Source organism: Periplaneta americana, chromosome 1 (assembly GCF_040183065.1).
Source record: "Periplaneta americana isolate PAMFEO1 chromosome 1, P.americana_PAMFEO1_priV1, whole genome shotgun sequence".
In the NCBI taxonomy this organism is placed as follows: domain Eukaryota; kingdom Metazoa; phylum Arthropoda; class Insecta; order Blattodea; family Blattidae; genus Periplaneta; species Periplaneta americana.
Genome location: NC_091117.1, coordinates 130,796,723 through 130,818,054, shown reverse-complemented (window position 1 = coordinate 130,818,054; position 21,332 = coordinate 130,796,723). Strand labels below are relative to the sequence as shown.

The following is a 21,332-nucleotide window of genomic DNA, read 5'->3' as shown; positions in this document are numbered from 1 at the left end:
AACTCGGTCGAGCATCGGAACTGATGACGAGAATTGTAACAGCTAAATCATGACTCGAATAACAATTGCAGCACTGAAGCGTCTACTGTACAAATTACAATAACGTATGGTTACAAGTTACATTGTCTGGTTGACGTGTCACTGCCCTCCCCGCCGTGTCTTCGCTTGATTACCCAGTTGAAAACAAGTGTAACGGCCACTCGAGTTGACAAGTCGGTGTCCGTAAGTTATAACAGCTGTCTAGGTTTCTGAATTAAATTAAAGTCATACTTGGTTACTGCACCAGAAGAAAAAGAAACCCCTGCGAACTATAAAGAGAAGACGATTTTAATTAAACGCAATCAGTGGTGGTACGTGGCAATCGGAGGAGAAACGATGTAATCCCTCCGTCCCACCCAGCCTCTTTTCCAGACGTTAATTACGTAATAATAAATAATTTATTTTAAGTTTTCAGTTAATTAAAACTTTTAAAGTAGTCATTAATCACTGATGTAATTTGTGTCTCGTTGAAAATGTGAACGAAATTTAGAAACTCACATTCAAGCTGCCTTTATACTGTATTACGTAAAAGAGAGATTAGATTCCCTCTCTCCCTCTTCGCCAGCAAAAGTCTCTGCAAATCTTCCAAACGCAGACAGAAGATTTGGACTGAAAAGAGCTTCTGATTTATCTTCATTATGAATACAGCGATTGTACTTTTTTTTAAGAATCTTCCTTCTGCTTGTGATTCCATACATACTGAAATAACTCCTGCCATACACAAGTTTATACACGACAAAGAATTGAGTACTTGACATAATCCTGTAGAATATACGATGTATGTTTAAATATTAATACTCATATTCAAAATTTATTCCCTTATAGCTATATTCTGAATTTCAAGAGGAAGAAGATAAATCTAGATATTTTACTTAGCGAAGCTATCAAAGATCATAGCTTGCTTACATAGCGACCCTTACTTTTCCATTTTACTAAATGCATTTCAAAATAATAAAACCCAACTAAACATGATCGTTTTTGACTGCATACAGAAGTATTCATTAAATCTAACTTAAATAAATACACAATAATTGTCATGAAATTATTCAAATCAGATTCACAGGGAGCTCTACCTGAAAGCCAGATTTGCATAATATACGTTCGTTAACAGAAAACCACAATTGAAGTACTCTCAGTGTTGGGTCTTTGACGTCTTGTCAGCCCACTTGGGTTATGTGGATATAAGGGGAAAAATTGAGCCGGTGTCTGTTACGTTCATGGGTAACTCACTCGATAGAGCGTTGGCACGCTCAGCCAAAGGTCCCGGGTCTGATACCCGGCCCCGGAACAATTTTTCTCTTGAAATTTTTCAATTGTCATGATCATTTGGATTGCATACAAAAGTATACAACTTAAATAAATACACAATAATTATTGTAATAATTTTAACCTGATTAGCCTCAGTTTATAAACTTATAACTGGAACCAAGAGAGACAATCGATTCAATTTCCGGCGGTGACTGCAATGATAGAACTACTTGTGATGGACAAGATCGAATGTTGATTTTTTTCGCAAATTACTCCCGTTTCTCTTAACTTCACGAATTTCATTCCACCAATATTCATATTCCCCTCTTCATACATACATACATACATACATACATACGTCCGTGTCTGGAATCTGTACACGATGCAGGAAAATATAGTTCGGTATTTGGAAACCATAACCTTGTATTATTTGAAAATAAAAATTAAATTCTAATTATTAAATACGATGAAACGTGTAACTTCACTCATATGTAAAACGCTATGTAAAAGAAAAGCTGCTTTCATATTTTGTTATTTATTTTGAAAGCGAATGAATACTAAGAGTAATACTAAGGTAGTCTGTTCCTTTAATACGCTTGTTCACTTAAGCACGTGATAAGTATGGCTTCTGCATCCTCACTGTGTGGTTACTAAACATAAGAGTGGAAACCCTCTCAAAATGGAGAGACAGAAATAGTGTTGAATGTATATATAACACGTTAAATGAGTTGAATCCAGTTAATTAATTATAAAAGTAACAGTTTCCTAAGCAAACGAACGCATAGGTTAGGCCTACTTTTACGAGTAACGGGAAAAGTTTAACATGGAACAGAATGTACAACAGTAGGCGGGATCACTTACTGAGAATCTTTGGCGCCAAGCTGCGACTAATCAAGCCTCACTTCAGGCACGTGCCATTGTTTACCTTAGGATTATTCTTACAATGAAAAGATTGTTATAGACACGCTCAGAATGATATCTCGTATCAACAAAAGCACGTGGTCGCTTCTGATATATTATTGATGGTTGATTCGCGCGTAACGTTTCTGGATATGGTAACACTCAGTACAGTTCAAGCAGGGCAGTATTGAAAATGGACGTGCATTTAAAAGTAATATAGTAAATAGCGTATGTGGTAAAAGTAAAATATTATAAATAGGCCTACGAATACATATAAAAGAAAGCATAAACTATGCATTAATCATTATTATTATTATTTTATTATTATTATTATTATTATTATTATTATTATTATTATCTTTCATTATGTTTTACTATTAGACCATTATGTTAGTGCACTTTATTAATCTATTAATTTGTACTGGATGTGATGATGGCAGGTTAAGAAAAGCCTAATAATTAAGCTAAATCAAAATCACACAACTTAGTGAATACCTAGTCGCTATCAGACAATCCGCTAATTCCTTCCAAATCAGATTCGGAGTCGCTGGATGAGCTGCTGACACTGAAAGAATTATCCGCCATATTAATTGTAGGCCTAACTTTGTCCACAACATTATCTGTAAGGCCATTCAGTTGCCACAATTTGTTCTGCCATAATTTTGTCCTATACGGTAGCCCTTATTTAAACCTTAACATCACAACACACAGCACAATTCACCTAATACACAAACACTGAAGAATTCACTTCTCTCTCATATTACATTATACAGTTCATTACACTATTCGTAGACATTTAGAAATAAATAAATCACGACACAACACAACAGTAGAATTTACTAACTTATAATCCGTAGCACTTCATAAAAGTGACCGATCAGCTGCAGCTAAACCGACCATGTGACAGTGCATTGCATTGAGTCTGAATCTGTAACACTATGAATCCCGAAAATTACGCAATGCTCAGGTCAGTAAGGTCGCATACACATCCTGTATCGCATAATTACTCACGATGACATAATCCAAAATGCAGTCATTCTTTATCAGAAAGGTGTTGATATTAAACCTTGCGTTAGGCCAGGCATTCTCAACCTGGTGCTCTCGTCATGCGAGTAAAAAAAGTGCTCGCGAACACTTACCCTGCTAAGGTTCTTTTTTCAATCCTGACTTTTTTTGTACGAGCCGAAACAAAAAGTGTTCCTGTCCATCCATTATAATATCTTAGATATCGGATAGGTGTCGTATTCTATGGTGTATAACCCCTTTCAATTCAGTGTGGACTTAATCAGAAAAATTGAGAGTGTTCAAGAGAATAAATAATATGGCTTCTCGTGTGGAACTTCAATAATTTATAAACCTCCAATCCTCCCTAGCCCAAAAATATTTGTTTTAAAATAAGAAATTCATATCCTTTGGTAAGCAGGAGACACAAAAAGACTCCAAATAGGCTACTGTGGAGTGTTTCTCTTAAATATCTGGCTACGAGTATGTTGGGGACAACCTACCTATGTGAAAAAACTTTTTAATTTATGACATACATCAAGAGCAAAGCATGATCACCGATTAACTAATGCATATCTGCAGGACTGTTTACGTGTAGCTACAAACGATTTCTCCTTGGATATCATTGAAATTCTGAGCAACATTTAAATTCAAGGATGTTATTATCTTTGTAAATGTTTTAAAATGTATTTATTTGCTTATTTATTTTATTTATCTATTCATATAGGCCCATTAAATCTATTCGATTTCATGATGTTTGCGCACTTAATACAGTATTACCATAGTCTAGTATATAGGGCTACAGTCACGAAGCTTGAATTGTGAGGGTGCTAGGAACAATTGACTGTGCCGGTACTATTTTGCATTATCTGTAATAAGGCGATATTAGCGATCCTAGTGGTTAGCAACTGTCTATGGATGCATATTTACTACGTATTGACCTTCGTGACTATATATACTAGACTGTGGTATTACAGTATAATGTGGGTGGTGCTCAGAATCTTCAAAAGGTTGAGAACCCCTGCGTTAGGCCAATCTATTGTATACTTACTGTGTATACTTTAATCTGACCACTGTGTACACATTTTCTCTGTTTGTATTAATGTGTTTTACTTCTTAATTTAATTAAAGCAGTTGTGTATATTGTTGTAATAATATGAATTAGCAACTAAACTTTTGTTTAATATTTGCAAATTGCAATATTGAATATTTTTAAAATCAAGAAACCATTTATACAGAGGGACTATTTTTCTAACTGCGCACAGGTATAATTTGGTGTACAACCAATTGCCTTGCCCACGTGCTTTTATGAGGTACCATTCTAAGAGCGTGCCAAGTATAAAGAGGATATCATTTCTATCTAACTGCAGTGAAGTTACTACACTACCTATCATCTTCTGCTTGCCACGCGCTTCTTATAGCTCGCACAAGGAACGATTACCGAAAAGCAATGGTGGCGTTGCTGTCTGTTTTGACGTGTTTATGTAGGCACGCCGAGGGAGCGAGAGGTACGGGCCGATGGAAGTACTATCTCTTCCAAGAAGATTAAAAAATGACGACATCGCTGTGGAAATAAAGAACGTAGCAAGAGAAAAATTCGAAGCTAATTAAACGCGCAACATGTGTTTACGAATGAAATAATAATACCGTGCGATACAAGACACGTATTCACATGCAATGGAACAAACTAAAGTCGTAATGTAACTATCACAACGCAAGACTGATTCTATCGATGTCATTTCTCTTCAGACTGTACTCTTGATTCTATTGATGTCATTTCTCTTCCGACTGTACTCTTGAATATCATTCAAGCTATCTCGTGACCTTTCCTGTCGCCCGCTCTTCCTTATCGCATTGTTTCATTCGCATTTCTTCCGTCGGTATTCCCTGCTTGCGAGATCTATATTACTTCGCAGCCGCGAGCCGATGCTGACCGCAACACACTCCCGCACTGATAGCATCCGACCATTCGCTTCTCTCCGACTATACCCAAATGCGTCGACTAGCTCTACAGATTGCAGACACGGAGTATACATGCACAATTTATGATAGATAAAGTGAATACGAATTGAACATTTCATTGCATTCTGAGCATGGCTTCCTCCGAAAGGAAAGTAAAACTGGGAGGCCCTTGTCACATATTTATTGCACGTGAAAGAAACCTGTCACTGATGAGGAATCCAGGCAAAACTAGTCTGTCATTTTTCGTGTCGAAGTGAACGAGAGATAGATTACATTTCTGAGAAAAAAACAAACGATAAAACGATAGTCGCCCTCGGTAGCGCAATTGGTATAGCGCTGGCCTTCTATGCTCGAGGTTGCGGGAGCGATCCCGGCCGAGATCGATGGCATTTAAGTGTGTTTAAATGCGACAGGCTCATGTCAGTAGATTTACTGGCATGTAAAAGAACACCTGCGGGACAAAAGTTCCGGTACACCGGCGACGCTGATATAAACCTCTGCAGTTGCGAGCGTCGCGATTAAACGATTATTATCATAGATACGTACTTTACGAAAGTAGTATCACACAGGAAATGCAATAGGATATTGAAACGAATTTCTTTAAGAGAGTTTACTTTCGAAAATGATAAAACCGGAAGATGTACCAGATTGTTATTCCGTTCAACAGGTAGATAGGTCTATGTTATGTTAAATTTTGCATTCTTGTAAGACATGATTGAAAGATCCTAGGTTCAATCCGGGGTGGTGGTGGCGGTGGTGGTGGCGGTGCTGGTGGGGGTTTTCATTGCCAATGCTTCCAGAACGTTACCGGCGCGTCCACTTTTCACCGTGAAAAGTTGCATATGGAATTAATCACGAACATGTGTTACGTAATAAGGTGGGACCTTCTTGGTAACGACACTGATAGTTTGTTGCTGCCTACTGTAGTACCTGCTTGTATTTTTTTTTAAGTTTTCCCCAACTGTAAGGCGAGTGTCAGATAATCCATGGCAAGTCCTCTACTTTATTTTTCCAAATACTATCACCAATTCCATCGTCGCTAAATAACTTAATTGATACAGCGTCGTTAAATAAGCTATTAAAAGTAAATTTTGTTTTATCTAAATAATACAGGGCTCCTACAAAAGATCTTTCCGGTTTAAAACAATGTAATTTACGTTCTATGAATCTGAGGTGCATGAAAATAGCACCAATGGAAAGAGAAACTCAAAAAGTTTAGTTGTGGCAACATTGTTTTCTTAGTTAGTAATACTGCCTCATAATAGCGCATATAAACAAATTTATTCATTGTTGAGGTGAAATGGCTGCTATAGAGGACAGAAATGATTTTTGTGTGCTTGATTTTCATGTGAACCAGTCGGTTATTAATGTGCTGTGGCATGATCGAACAAAGTTTGGTACAGATCCACTCAGTGGGCCTGCAATCCTTAAATGATCACTGATTTTAACGCGAGGTTCTTCGCAAGCGGTTGCGATTTCATCCTACCGACTACAGTTGCTGCAAGCCCCATAGCCAAAGGAAAAAGTGCTACGAAGAAATTTCTGCATAAGTATGCACACTTTAATTGAACACGGTGATGAATTTGTTCGTTCCGTGGTGTTTTCTGACGAAGCCACTTTTCATGTTTCTAGTAAAGTGAACGGACTTAACCTCAGAATCTGGGGGTCGGAAAATCCGCGTACCTACGTGGAACACTTGACTATAGGCTTTATGTGTGCCGTGTTACCAAAGGGGGACATATTGGACATTTTTAAGATCAAGAACAAAACTTTTTGAGTTTCTCTTTCTATTGGTACTACATTCATGCGCCTCAGATTCATAGAACATAAATTACATGTGTTCGAAACCGGAAAGGTATTTGTAGGAGCCCTATATAAAGAACTTACATTGCGTATTTATGCTTCAGTTAAGACCAATGTGTTTTACATAGCCTATAGGCCTATGTCTACCATTTTCATTTGCAGGTTATTATGTATGTTGTGTATAAAATAAGTCTGTGTATATTTCTTTAAAATAAGTAACAATAAACAAGACACTACTAAGAAATTGATGAAGCGTGAAGTAATGTGATACAAAATACAACGCACTCTTGTATTGAATATTATGCAGGTAACATGCAATAAAATAAAACAAACCAAAAGTTCAAGTCATTTGAGCTATGGAAATGCTCATAGCACGTTTATTAATTAATATTCATATCTAAGGTTTATCCTCTGACTGAGGTTCTGGCTGATATGTAGGCCTACCTCTGTTATCAGGCAGTACATCTCACTTGACGATAGAGATGGGTAAAAAAAAGCTGGAACAGTTTATTTGGAACTGTTTCACAGTTGAAACTGTTTCGATACGAAACAGTTCGTGAAATAACCTGTTCCACCTGTTCCAAAGAGTGTTACATGCTCCAACGATACACATGGTTCCAGGAGATAAACAGTTCAATTTCTAAACAGTTTTCCTCTTCTTTGCTGTCTGCAAAGGCCATGTGTAGCGCTGTCATTGACCTCCAATCGTAAGTAGATATAATATTATCCATGTTCCACACGACCTTCATCCAACAGTAGCCTATGTAGGATCGCGCAGTTTAATTGTACGAATCAAATTCCCTAATAAATCTGATATTAATTATTAGCTGTCCATTGATGGAGATTATGCTCATGGTGCCCTAACATAGTGTTAATTATTAATACCCATATACCGCGAAAAATATCATCGGTTAATGTCATCGTTATTAAACTATTTTACTATTTTTACTAAAATCAATTCATTTTGAATTGTAGTTATTTACTGTACCCGTAACAGTAACCTACGAAAAATGGCTTTCGTCGTCATAATACACTGAACAGCCGATTTAAAGACGATTCAAGGACTTCGAAACATGTTCTTGAAACAGATGAGAAGTTTGAACAGTTGGAACAGTTGGCACTGATGTTGTAATCATATTCTTATAAAACTGTTTCTTTGAAACTTTTATTTTGGAACAGCTTCGTTCATGAAACAGTTATAGTCGAAACTGTTTCTTAAAAAGAACAGTTTATCCCATCTCTACTTGACGATATGTGTCAGAGGAAGAGACAATATGTGCGTCTGACGTCTGACTAGTGTAATATATAGCTAGTGGGCGATGTTTGCAACGGAGAGGAAAGGAACTGGCCACCCTACTCCATTACCTCCTGGCCTAGTTGCCTCATAAGTGGTGCTTTCTTGGTATCACTTGTGAGGTTCAGACCTGTCTTCGGACAGTTGACTAAACAATAACATCCAAGGTTTACTAGAACCCATATTTTGACCCTTTTCTTTCTGGCCGACAAACATTGTGAGACTCCCGTGACGTGAGGTGTACACCACGTCAGGTCTTAAATTATGATAAACTTTGGAAATTGCATTTACAACGAAAAACTGTGTAGTCAGGTCGCACTTACGGTCGTAACTGTCATACATTGTCATAGCTGCATCTTCGTCGATGCGTATACCACGTAATTTTTTTTTCTCACCTTCTCCTTTAGTTCTTTATTAACCCTTAAATTGACAAATTATCCTATAGGATACAACAGGTTAATAGGCTTTGTGCTATAATTTTAATAGAACAAAATTGATAAGAAAATTAAAATTTCACAATACTATAATATTGTACAACATATATAAAATATGGACATTGCGGTAGTTGTTTTGTTTACAGTCCGACAAGGTTTAATAAACCAGTGTGAGAAATGAATAGGCCAAATAGAAATGATCGGGACGAAATTGAAATACAAACTACTGAGCCATTTATACCTGAACCCACACTTTCTGAAGTCGAAATTGCTATAAAAAATCTGAACAATTATAAGTCTCCAGGTATCGATCAAATTCCAGCAGAATTAATACAAGAGGGTGGAAGTTCATTATCTAACGAAATTTATAAGCTTGGACTTGCTTCGGAAAAAGGAAATTTTGTCCAATATTCTTTTGAGAAGATTAACTCTATATGTAGATAAAATTATTGGGGCTCAAATGAAGTTTTGCCAGTTTAAGGGTTAAGTGTGCAGATAGTTTGCGTCCGATGAAAGAGTTGAGGACAGCTCATGTTAGCTGCTTACGATCTGTAAACGTACGACATGCGAGCGTGCTCTTGCGCGAGAAAAAAAAACATCCGACTGAAAGTCCTTTTTTTTTCCTCGCACATTCTTCCCGTCAGTTTACCACCACAGAAGTTGCAAGTGTGGTCCAGAAGCAGGGTAAGAGAGATGAGAAAAGAGCGAGTGACTAAACTCCTCTGTAACAACAAAGAAAGTTTTTAAGTCAAAAAGAAAAAAGGAAAGGAAACTTTTTTTACACGCAGCATCCCATGAAAAATGCCTTGAGAAAAGCAAATCTCGACTTTTCGGTAAGAATAAGGGGTCCACACACACTAAAAAGAGAAGGAAAAGAGTTATTTTCAAAAAAAGGGAGAGACAGGTTTTGGGAGAAAAGAAGTAGAAAAGTTTGTATATTTACTTTTAACGGACGTGCTCCTCGTAACAATTATTCTCTCAGGCAGACTTTATCCACATTGCGAATCTGAACGTTTTCGGTCTCGCTTCAATATCCATGGACACGGAACTTTTTTTCTTCCTTCCTTGTTGCATAGTGGGATACATGAATTTCCAATTTTCGTCATAGCATATTTACAAGGGTTGGCAATGGCGGCTGGAGAAGAGAAAGAGAGCGCTAAGAGAGAGACAGGGAGGGAGTGCAAGAGAGATAGAGTGAGAAAGAAGGAGAGGAATAGAGTATCAGAGATGAGGTAGTCCGGTTGACAGAGGAATACTGCAATTCAAATGGGCCATGTTTTATTGATTATACAGAAAGAACCATTCTGAAGCCCTCTCTCTTCCATCTTGCCATCTCTTTTGCTCTCCCTCTCGTTCTCTTTCGATAACAGTAGCTGCTCCTCTTTCATTTCTCCTCCCTCTTTCCCCTACATCACCTACCCCTCCAGCATCGCTGCGAGTGGAGAGAAAACATGGATAATTTGATTTCAGGGGATGTCTGTCCTCATTGCTCAATGCATCCATCACAGCTGAGTAAAGTAGTGAAGGCCATAGATCTTAAATATACTGTATATCATGCATACGTGGATAGCAAACGTATCCAGAATTCGATGAACGTTTTTGGGACGGTGGAATTGTATCGTATATTGGTGTCGGCTGTAGGAAGCAGCACCCGTCTTTTCCTCTCCCCCCACTCAACCTTAAACATTTATTGCCCATAAACTAGAAAGCAACCCCCTTCACTTTCCAGCATTTATTTAGGCAGCCTTAAATTTATGACAGCCTTTTTCGTTTAGAAACATAGTACTCAGTACTCCTTATATTTAATATGTCACATGTTTTATTCAGTTCAAGACACTACTGGATGGAATTCGGATTTTTTTATATCTTTTATCCGGTGTGTGTGTGGCCACTAACAAGCACGTGGAATTGTAGTTACAACAAATAATTTGACTTTCCATTTTAAACTATGGAAGTTCTTTAGGAACGATTAAGACATAGCTTTGCTTTGTGTGCAAGAATTGGAATCCCGCTACAGCCCGCCGAAGTGGTGTGCAACTTGAAAATGGGTCACAATTCTGCAACCCGAATCACGCAAGTGAAGTGAGTAGGCATTAGACTCACACACACACACACACACACACAGATTTTCCATACTGATATAGAAATGACGTGGGGCTTCGGGCCCTGGGACTTATCAGGCATTCGTCTGGTTATGAAACCAGGCTCTGTCAGGGCTGAGGCAGATGACCTACGTGTCGGACTTGTGGACAGTCATCGCGTAATGAACTGAAGTAAGTCTAAGCGCAAGATCCGTCGCTTGGTCCTGTCCTCGAAAAACAAAGCCAAGCGAACCATAAAAGATGGCAGTGAGGTATGGAATGTACCGGTACATGGTTTCGTGGTAGCTATTAAATTACGTCCATTTTCGGCTCTTCCCTTCAAATTTCTCTAATGTTCCCATTTGCGCGGGTATTTACCCATTTACAGTGTGAATAAATACATACACATACATATGGAAGGGCGAAAACCGGAGTGAGATAAGTGACCAACAGGCTTGGAGCACAAATAAACACTTCCTCTGAGCCACAATTTCCCTTGCAATGACGCGTTTTCGCGTACTTTTTAAATGTTTGTCCTCCCATAGATACTGCATTATTTCTCAAGGACAAATCTTGAAATAGTGTTGAAATCTTAAAATAGTGTCTTATAAATCGACGTCATTAAAACAAATGTTTAATTGTAGTTATATATCCATTTACCTCTGATTGAGATAAGGGCGCAAAGAGCCATAGCAGCTAACGCGCCCTTTTAAATCCCACTAACTAACCTCTGATATGTATATCTATTATCAGGCAGTACATCTCACTTGATATGTGTCAAAGGAAGAACAATTGTTTGTATGGAAATCTGGGTTTCAGGTAGTAGCTCCCTGTAAAGCAGATTTGAATAATTTCAAGGATCCCGGGACCCTTCGCTTAGCGCACGAATGCTCTACCGACTGAGTACCCAGGAACTATATACGACACCGTCACAATTTTTCCTTTATATCCACACAACTCAAATGAGCTGACAAGACGCCAGAACCCAACTTTGAGTGCACACAAATTATGTGTGACTTAAATTATGGCTTTCTGTTTACGTACCTCCAGTAACGAATATATTATGCAAATCTGGCTTTCAGCCAAAGTTTCAAATTTGGGTTCTGGCGTCTTGTCAGCCCATTTGAGTTGTGTGAATATAAAGGAAAAATTGTGACGGTGTTGTGTATAGTTCCTGGGGTAGCTCAGTCGGTAGAGCATTCGTGCGCTAAGCGAAGAGTCCCGGGATCGATACCCGGCCCCGGAACGATTTTTCCTTGAAAATATTAAATTGTTAGAATGATTAGTGGAATATGTAGCTAATCGGCGATGTATGGATTGGAGGGGGAAAGGAACTGGCCAGCCTACCCCATTATCTCCTGGCCTAGTTGCCTCATGGGTGATGCCTTATTGGTGTTACTTATGAGGTTCAAACCTGTCTTTGGACAGTTGACTAAACAACAACAACATGTATTCAGTGGTGTTAGTGATTTATTCTTATTAATTTCATAACCTTATATCGATAGGATTAAATAGTATCAATAAATCGGTATTTTATGTCGGCACCTGAATTAGGATACTGGACAAGAAATTACCGCGTTCCCGTTATTCGGAATTTCATAATTTTGATATTGTAAACTATACAGTAGGCCTACACTACATTTATTTTATTTTCTGACGTTTATCTTTTCACGTAAAAGAAAGTATTAAATTCATTTTTCCCTGTCAGCATTATACATATTTGATGTTTGTTCATCTTCCAGGCATTAATTATTGTTAATGTTTCTGTTCACAGACCCGTGTCTGCATATGCCCTTTTCTTCCGTGACACCCAGGCTGCAATTAAGGGACAGAACCCGAATGCTAGTTTCGGAGAAGTCTCCAAGATCGTAGCCTCGATGTGGGACGCTCTGGACGCCGAGCACAAGAATGTAAGTAACCTCTGCATATTTGTATGCATTACTCTACCAACTAGCGACTGCCCGGGTTAACTATTCATCATCAGCCGCGTTATTTGTAAAAAGAAAGGTAACATTTAAGACGTTAGTAGTAGCAGTAGTAAGAAAAGGGGATTTTCTTTGGAGTTGTTTGACTCACGCACGTCAGCCTCTTGGACTTTTTTGTGTTATCCCTTAACCCATGATATGAGTTCCAGCTCTGTATTCTTGAAAGTTCCGGAGCCTTCGCTCCTACTGTATGTTAGGATCATTTATACTACTAATATTTCGCATCAAGCAGTATGTTTTGCAGTCTCTCTGTGCTGCTTGCACAGTATACAAAAGAAGATCTCCTTGAAAGAGCCCATAGTTTATAGATGTTTCCTCAAATGGCCGGTGCAATAACAATTAACTCAACTGCTCTCTTAAGTTTTCTTCTTTTCAAATGCAGGAGGGGTTTTGTCAGAGCTTGGTAGGGGCCGTTAAGAGAGTTTTGCCTATAGATTGACCAGGATATTTTGCCTATCTTTTCTGATGTTCTCTCGTAGTCCGTAGTCTTACTGAAGTTTTTGCATTTGATTTGCTAATACCGTAGGCTGATTCAGATCCAATGTGAGAGCTTCTTGCTCTTTTCTTGGACTGCTTTTCTGCTTTTTCATTCTCTTCTATACTTTGACGGCCTGGCACCCATCGTCAAAGCGTCGCAGAAGTAAATGCCAAAAGGGGGCGTACTCCATTAAAACACCTAAAGGGAGAAAGAGTAAAGAATGGCTTGTTCAAAACATAAGCCTCGTGCCTGCCATATCTCGGTCATTGTCGAGCAGTGCATTAAGATTCAAACCCATTACATTGTGAGTTCGTACTTTATGACTCGGGTTACGAACCGTGCTTCTTGGAGCTCATGACACGGACAGCCATAAGGAATGTACAGTGGACTCTCCTAAGTTCGACAGAACAGAATTGAAAGTGCCGACCAATAAGGGTAGTGGGTGTGGCAGGTGAAATTAATGCAAATTCTTATTGGTTATCCATCAACGAATACAGTACTGTACTTGCATTTCCTGCCCGCCCCGCTGCGCTTCTAGTACCACAGTGGGTTTCGACAGTTCCGTCTCACAAACGGCACAATTCTCAAATAGAAAAAGAAGAGTTCATTAATTTAAAATCAGTGATCAATATGGATGTCCTAATCAATAAAATATTATGTTTTCCTTTAACAAAAGTATCACTACAAGACATAGGACCAATTTCCATTCAAATGGCAAACCCATTTCTTTGTGCCCGTATAGGGGCGTGTCTAATTCTCCTACGTAATCAGTCGAACTTAAGAGTTTCCACTGTACTTCATTTGAAGACCTGAGAATGGTAAGTGGATAAAGTCCATTTTTATGAAATTGAGATTTTAATGCGAAACGCAACTATAACTCTTACTCCATCTATTGGTGTGAAATGGTAGTCAAGTATTTCATAAAAAGGGAACTAGATAACTCTGAATATTATGATTGTTTAGATTTTCACTTTTGTTGAGAAAGAGAAGTGGACAAAGACCAGACTCAGCCTGTTCTCACTCTCAGCGTGATACACAACATGCTCGTGTCTGATACTTCTGTTGCTATGAAGAAAGGAGTGTATGTGCATGAAATTAATTTGGATTTAGCTGGAAATCTGTACGATTCGCCATTGCCATTAAGTCAGAAAAACTGGGTGATATTTTGAAGTTTAAGAAGTTCATTCCTCCAGTGTATAAACAGTGATATGTTCATATTCGTGAAGTAAGTGTGGATAATAAAGCAAAAGACACAGATTTGTACTCAGAGTGACAATACTAGCATATGAATATTATATGTTTCCTGACAGCAGACATTAATACTTTGGTAAATAATATTTATATTTATATACACATGTTGTCTTGAAATAATTTGAGTTCGTTCTTTGAGTGTGAGAACTGGATACGTTTATTGCTTATATTTGTTCAAAATAATATTAAGAGAGTTAGTTAATTTTTACTGTATAATGGCATGAAATGATTATTTTCTTTATGCTAAAACACATTTTAAGTCAAGTTATTAAGGTAAATAGTATTTTAAGTTCACATTTTAGTCATTTTGTATTGAAAGAAATTCAGAATTTTGATTGAGAGCGAGAACTGGATAACTCCATTGTAATTTTTTATTAATAATTCATTGAAGATTCAATTTATATTTATTTTAATTGTATATAATGTTAAAAAATATCCGACATTTTTCAGTGACTGTTAAGAAATAGTTTTACTCGATTATTTCAAAACTACTGCCTTGGTTTTTATCCACTTATCATTCTCAGGTCTTCATTTAGACTAAATACAAATTAATTGAATTGTAAGAGCAACTAGATCCATGGCAATTTTATTTATGGCCGGCCAACATTTACTCTTTTTGTGTTACAAAAAGCCATGGAAATGAGAATCTGTACGAATTGTTATCCTGTTAGTGATTTTACTATTATGAACATTTTTATGTTGATACATAGACTGCAATTGAATTTTGTAACGAATTCAGTAACTCGCAAACATGTCCAATGTTCGTGTGGCTGTGTGGTGGGTGTATGTGTTGTGTATACTTTAGAGTTATGTAATTGTTGTGTATTCGATTATTAAGTGAGTGACTTTCACAAAGGTGCAATAAATACATTAGATTTATTACGTTAGCTAGTATTGCAAATTCCTGTGTAATGCCTAAGCTCGAATTGTGAAAGGTTATTATTATCTGACCAGCTGAATGCTGCCGGTTGCAGAATTTTTATTCTATTTTCTTTGATATTAGAACAGTTTTTTTTTTTTTCATTTTGTTCTTAACATCATTCTTTCAAATATATAAAGTGAAAGTTGGCATTACTTAATTGTAAATGTGCAAAGTCTCTTCTTAGAGATGATGGTTCTACATTTGAAACATCTCATTTGTAATTATTTTGTATTGTGCTTGTAATTAATTAAATAGACATATATCGCGGTAAAATGAGCGTTTGTCGCAGAATTTAATGCTTTATTTATGTTTTCGTAGATATGATGACAAATGGATACAATAAAATGACGTAGTCATTGTCGCATCCCCATATCTTCAAACGTGTATTTTCAACATAGGCACGTTTATGTAATTTCCATCTCTATTCTTTTGTTGTGACATGTCGAACGGCTTGCTTGCGAGTAAATGATATTCCAACAACGAGGATATCAATGAAGAGTCGACGAACATGCGCATCATTTCGGGACTTCTTTGCTGGTGTGAACAATCTATAGAGAAATGTTACCTTGAGCGCATGGTCGAATCTTGCAGCAGCACATGCGCTGTTCCTTCTTCCTCTTCACACGTCGCCAAACTGGGATCAGAGTAGCGAACAATAAAATAATTTTATGAGAGATAAAGCGTCCTTGGGGCTCGGTTTAGTGGGAGTGAGAAAGGAATTTCTACTACTCTCGCCGTCCCATTTTAGAAATTTCATCTCCACGAGAAAAAGCAGTATTATTCTTAGATTTTACGTAGGTGTTCTGCTCTACAGAATGGTTGTTTCGGAAATGAGCTCCTTTAGCCTTCCTTCATTCCGAAAGAAGAAGTAGGATAATAAAATGTATTTATAAATATGCGAACACCGCGTGAATGTCTTTGCCATTCATACGGGAATTCACACCAGAGCTGAACATTTAAACACCATGATGTATGATTGTACGCAATAGTTCGTGCAGCCATATGTGTGGAAGCCACTGTCGAGTGTTTCAATTTCACCTGTAGCACGGAGTTCATTTTTATTGTCCTGAGTAGTGACCTGGAGTCGTGCTCATCCTATGTCGTAGGAGTGCCATTGTGTTTTCTTCTAGTCGAGTGTGACTTTTGGAGAAAATTAACCATTGCTTTTGGGGTCTTATTGGCTATCTCTTCTCTTTTGCATTTCAGTCTTAATAAGTTTCGAATCGACTAATCTTTCGACGTCTTCTATCACGCATGCTGTTCTCGATGCCCTGCGTGTGGCAAACTTCTGTTATAGCACCATTTCTTATTCCGAGGTAGAAGGGCGTTTTTCCAGTAACTGTGCAGGAATTATGAATTTTTAGACTCTTAGAACAAATAAGTTACAATGAATATGTAAAGTAATAATAATTTTGTCGATCGGCAGCCGTGCAATGCTACAGAACGCATTGTACGTTGTGTGATAGTGGTAGTAGGTAGTATTAACAATAATTGTATTTACTGTGCTTCAACGACCAGCGATAGATACGCTCCTGGTTGTATCAGCAACTTTAGCTCACATGACGTGTGTTAACACTAGTACTTCACCACACACAAAGAACTACAAGTATAGGTGCAAATAGCCATTGATGCTGACGCGCCCTTACAAATTTCACTATCATCATCAACAATAGTAGTGATTAAGTTCATCACACCAGCATTTGAGCAGCGTATGAATATCAAACAGTTAGGCAAAAGGGCAATCAGAATTCGGAAGGTTTTCCAGTAAGTGTACGGTAAAGAAACTGTGAAACAAAAATTCCGCGGATCAGCTTTGTGGGCGTCAGTAGTATTCAGTACAGGAACTACTGGGTGTTCATTTCAAAGTGTGTCATGACGTCACTGTTGTTGGGTCACCGATTTGAAGCGAGTTTCAGCTTATATGTTAGAGAAGTTGCCTATTATTTAAGGCGTTCTTCAATCTGAACTTGAGAACGTGTACGGTATAACTTGAACGTCGTAGCAACAGATGGCGGTCTGAACGGTCTGTGTGCTACCATAACCTCTTTCGAACTGTGTTTTGCGCCGGCAAGTCGTACGCAGGGTATTTGTTATTATCGGTTGCGTACGGTAACATTCCACAACACAAATCAAATGCTCCGTGTCCATGTTGACCGTCGAAGTTAATGTCAACAAATACGTAAGTAATCGTCTTAACCCTCTCCCCATATCCCGACAGTACGTATTTCCAAACAGTTCACATTCCTGCCACTACCGGCGTTACCGTACGTATCGGCACGTACTCTTCAGAATGAACGCCGTACTTGCTAGCCAACTTCTCTGCCTCTTAGATTATACACCTGAGCTGCGGAAGTGTAGGAAGATTGAATTCTCTAGGCTCATCAGCTAGCCACATGACGGCATACAGCGAGCCAAGACACATTTTGAACTGAACACCCAGTACAACGCAAATCTTTCGATCGTATGCAAATAATGTTATTTTCATAACTTTTCAACAGTTGTATGAACGCTGTCAGAAATGAATGGAAGCATGCACAGTGCTTCCTAGAGGCTGAAAAGCTGACCAAAAATAGTAAATGCAATTTTAACACACACTTCCCGCCTGGGATCTGCAAGCATGAGTGACGTCACGCGGTGGGTAGAAGCAATACTATACAGCGTATTCCGAATCTCACCGGACCGGTGGACATCAATGACGTCACGCTGCAGCGAAATAGGAACAAAACTGCTGGAAGGTTCAATGGCTAACATGGCGGCTGTACAAGTTGTTGTCTGTGCTACGCTGGCAAGATTTTGTGAAATTTCCGTACTGTCATCTCGTTCAAAGAAAAGAGAGCATAAACAATTTATTTCTTGAACCGGTAATAATAATAACTGGTCCGTTGACATGTTCGCTCATAAGCCATTAACATATTTTTTTACGTTGTGCTCATTACAAACAACACAGCAGAACACACCGCCATGACACAACAGTGCATGATGTCATTCGTCTGCTAATTCCCGCCCTATACAAGAACGAATCAGATTCACTGATGGCGGCTGATGGATACTGCCACCACCTCTGCAAGATGATGGAACCGGTGCGACACTGGTGGAGCATCAGTGACGTCATTGTTGAAATTTGGAACACCGTGATGCCATCAGATTGCTCAGCGCTGAGATTCGGAATACGGTCATAGTATATGCTCGCGCATACGCACACCTGTTTTACAGACGAAGCTAACGGCCGCTATGCTTTCAGATTCCAGGCGACTAGTATACTTATTACATGAAATAAAATAACCTAAAAAATATAAATTAGTGCTACTTGCTTACTTTTCAATGTGGTTTGATGTTTATATGTCACTCACTGTCACTGGAATTGTCCTCTCCAGCCAGAGATTGGGATCAGAGTTCTTGTAAATCGATCTCTATTTTCTTCACTAGAGTAATAACATCCTCAGAGTTTTTTTGCCCATTTTGATAGTAAAGACATAAAAAGTTTGTCATCATTAATATTAGACTCTTGTGACCTCAAAATGCAGTAAGATGTATGATTCAGTGATCTTGAAGTTTCATTTCTGCATGAGATTCCGTGACTGAAACAGATTCAGGATAACATATTTTCTTAGAATTTAAGATTCTCTTGTATGACGACATTTAGACCTTTCGCTTTTTCCCTCATTGCGTTATACTGGTGCAATATAAAATCGGCATCCAGAAAAAGCACCAACATTTATTTTTCATTGTAGTTTTTCATAACGAGCTGCTGATTGATGTCAACCTTCCAAGATTTTCTTATTTTAGAAGCTCTAATTGGTGTTTTTTTTTTTTTTTTGCATATTCTCTAAGAGTTTTGCGTGGTCCACAGTGCTAAATCCACGATGTTTAATTTGTGCTGCGAAAGTTAAACTCTCCACACTTTCCGCTGATTTCCTCGATACTTCGATTTCCCTGTGTTAAACCTAGTACCCTCTCTTCAAATTCTGTCTATGGTCTTTCTCTCTTCCCTTGAATAGGTTTTACAACTTTCATATCGCAACACACACTCTTTATCCAATCACTGTTCATTGTTTTTCAAGAACCTGTCAACCATTCTATTTGTTTCATTGAGTCTGCGAATAATTTTACCTGATCAGAGGAGTTTTCTACATCAGCTTTTTCTGTAACAAACCGAAACAAAGCAACTCACGCCTGCCCTTTTCTTTCTATAAAATCTGAAACTATTGCCTCCTTGAACAACGGTATTCCTTCTGAAACCAAAATGAATTATGTAACTCTTGTTATTTTACAAATAGTTCTGTATATTTCAGCAAATTAAGTCAAATTAAACATGTTTTTCTTTGTGGAATAATAATGAATTAATATGTTAGTAGGTTAATTTATCACTATGCAAACAAATGAGTTTAATTTCATTTCAAAAGGGTCAAATAAGGACTAATTTTCCATTCAAGACCATAAAATAAACATGCTGGGCAATACATTGGTTAAATAAATAATATCGGCCAACGTCGGGCAATTTTTGCAGGTCTGTTTAATGAATAAACTTCAAAATCTCAAACTACAAATCGACGATGTTTAGGTAAAAGGGCTTAACCCTCATTTTTAAATGTCACTTCTTTTTGCTGTAACTAGTGCAATTTGTTAAAATTTAATTGTAACTTTTTTTTTTAATTTTCCTTTGTGGGATAAGCTCTTTTACCTGAACACCATCAAATATACATCCTATAATAATATATCCTCAGACACATAGAATATTTTAGTGGATCAAGATAGCTATAATATATAAATGCCAAAACTTAGTTTTACACAATCAGTAATAATATTTGCCTCTTGATTCACAACAAGGACACAAAAACAATATTTGAATCTCTTATGATAAACACGCAGCCACAATACTGAAACCACGACACTTCTTCCACTCACTTTACAGACTCAGTAACAAGTGAGTAAAGGGAGTTCTGCAAACAGGGTGACTGTTTTGTGAGTGCCAGACGATAAGAAATGAGAGGAACTAAAGTAAACATTATGAAACTAAAAATTAAATTAACATTTTTGGCCAGCTTTTGTGCCTCTGGGACAGGCTTGCAGAACTGGGCGACAATTGTGGCGTTACGTCAGTCATCGGAATACGTCATTCACCCCTTCCTTCCATCCCCGCATCATTGACTTGATAGGGGGGGATTATTGTATTCAGTGTCTGTCTTATGTGATTGCGTACGGGCCACAGATACGTCATTCAATGCCGGTGGACTGTGGACGGGAAACCAACGCTTTCCCCATGCTTTCTACCTCTCTCTCGCTAGTTCTGTATCCCTGCTCTAGGAAGAACTGTAACCTAGAGAATACTTCGAAGTGCATAAGGTGCCAAAGCTTATCATAAGTTTTGTCAATAGCGATAATGTACGAGATGATTAGTGCTAAAGGATCTAATGTTTAGCGAGCAGACTGAAATTTGTGGTGGACATAGAAGGGGCAGACTTTCTCGAGGTACTCCCCTTTCTCTTGAAGTAATTTCACAAATTCTCCGTAATCACTCATTGTTCCGTGAGGAAGTATCCATCTTGTATTATATTCTCAGGCACATATTAAGAGCTTCATATCTAAGCAAGCACGTGAGTTGTAAACAGATTAAATAATAGAGAGATATGGATAGTATTTTAGATTTAATGGTAGTATTTCCTTTCGCTAGTTCAACATATTTTAACGGAAGTTATTCATATGTTGTAATTAATATCCAAAGTTGAACAGTTCGAAGATAATTGCTTAAGAGATGTTAGAACTACTTGATGTTCTTAGCGCTGTACGTCCATCTATTGCACATGTCGTGAATCAGTAATAGCCTGATCTACAGGGAAAGGCATGCTACTAATGCTTTTCATGGTTGCTTTTCAGAGAGAGTATAGTATTCGAATCCTGGAAACGACTCATAGGTTTTTATGTTTCTTTTCATC

At 37.9% G+C, this 21,332-nt stretch overlaps 1 protein-coding gene across 3 annotated transcripts in view; it reads left to right on the top strand.

Moving 5' to 3' along the window:
- LOC138700998 (TOX high mobility group box family member 4) overlaps window positions 1–21,332 on the top strand; it is a 507,699-nt gene that overhangs the window by 430,169 nt on the left and 56,198 nt on the right. For all 3 annotated transcript variants that reach the window (XM_069827475.1, XM_069827484.1, XM_069827492.1), the window contains one exon: window positions 12,538–12,673. In XM_069827475.1, the coding sequence (XP_069683576.1) occupies window positions 12,538–12,673 (136 nt within the window). The remainder of the gene's footprint in view (window positions 1–12,537; window positions 12,674–21,332) is intronic.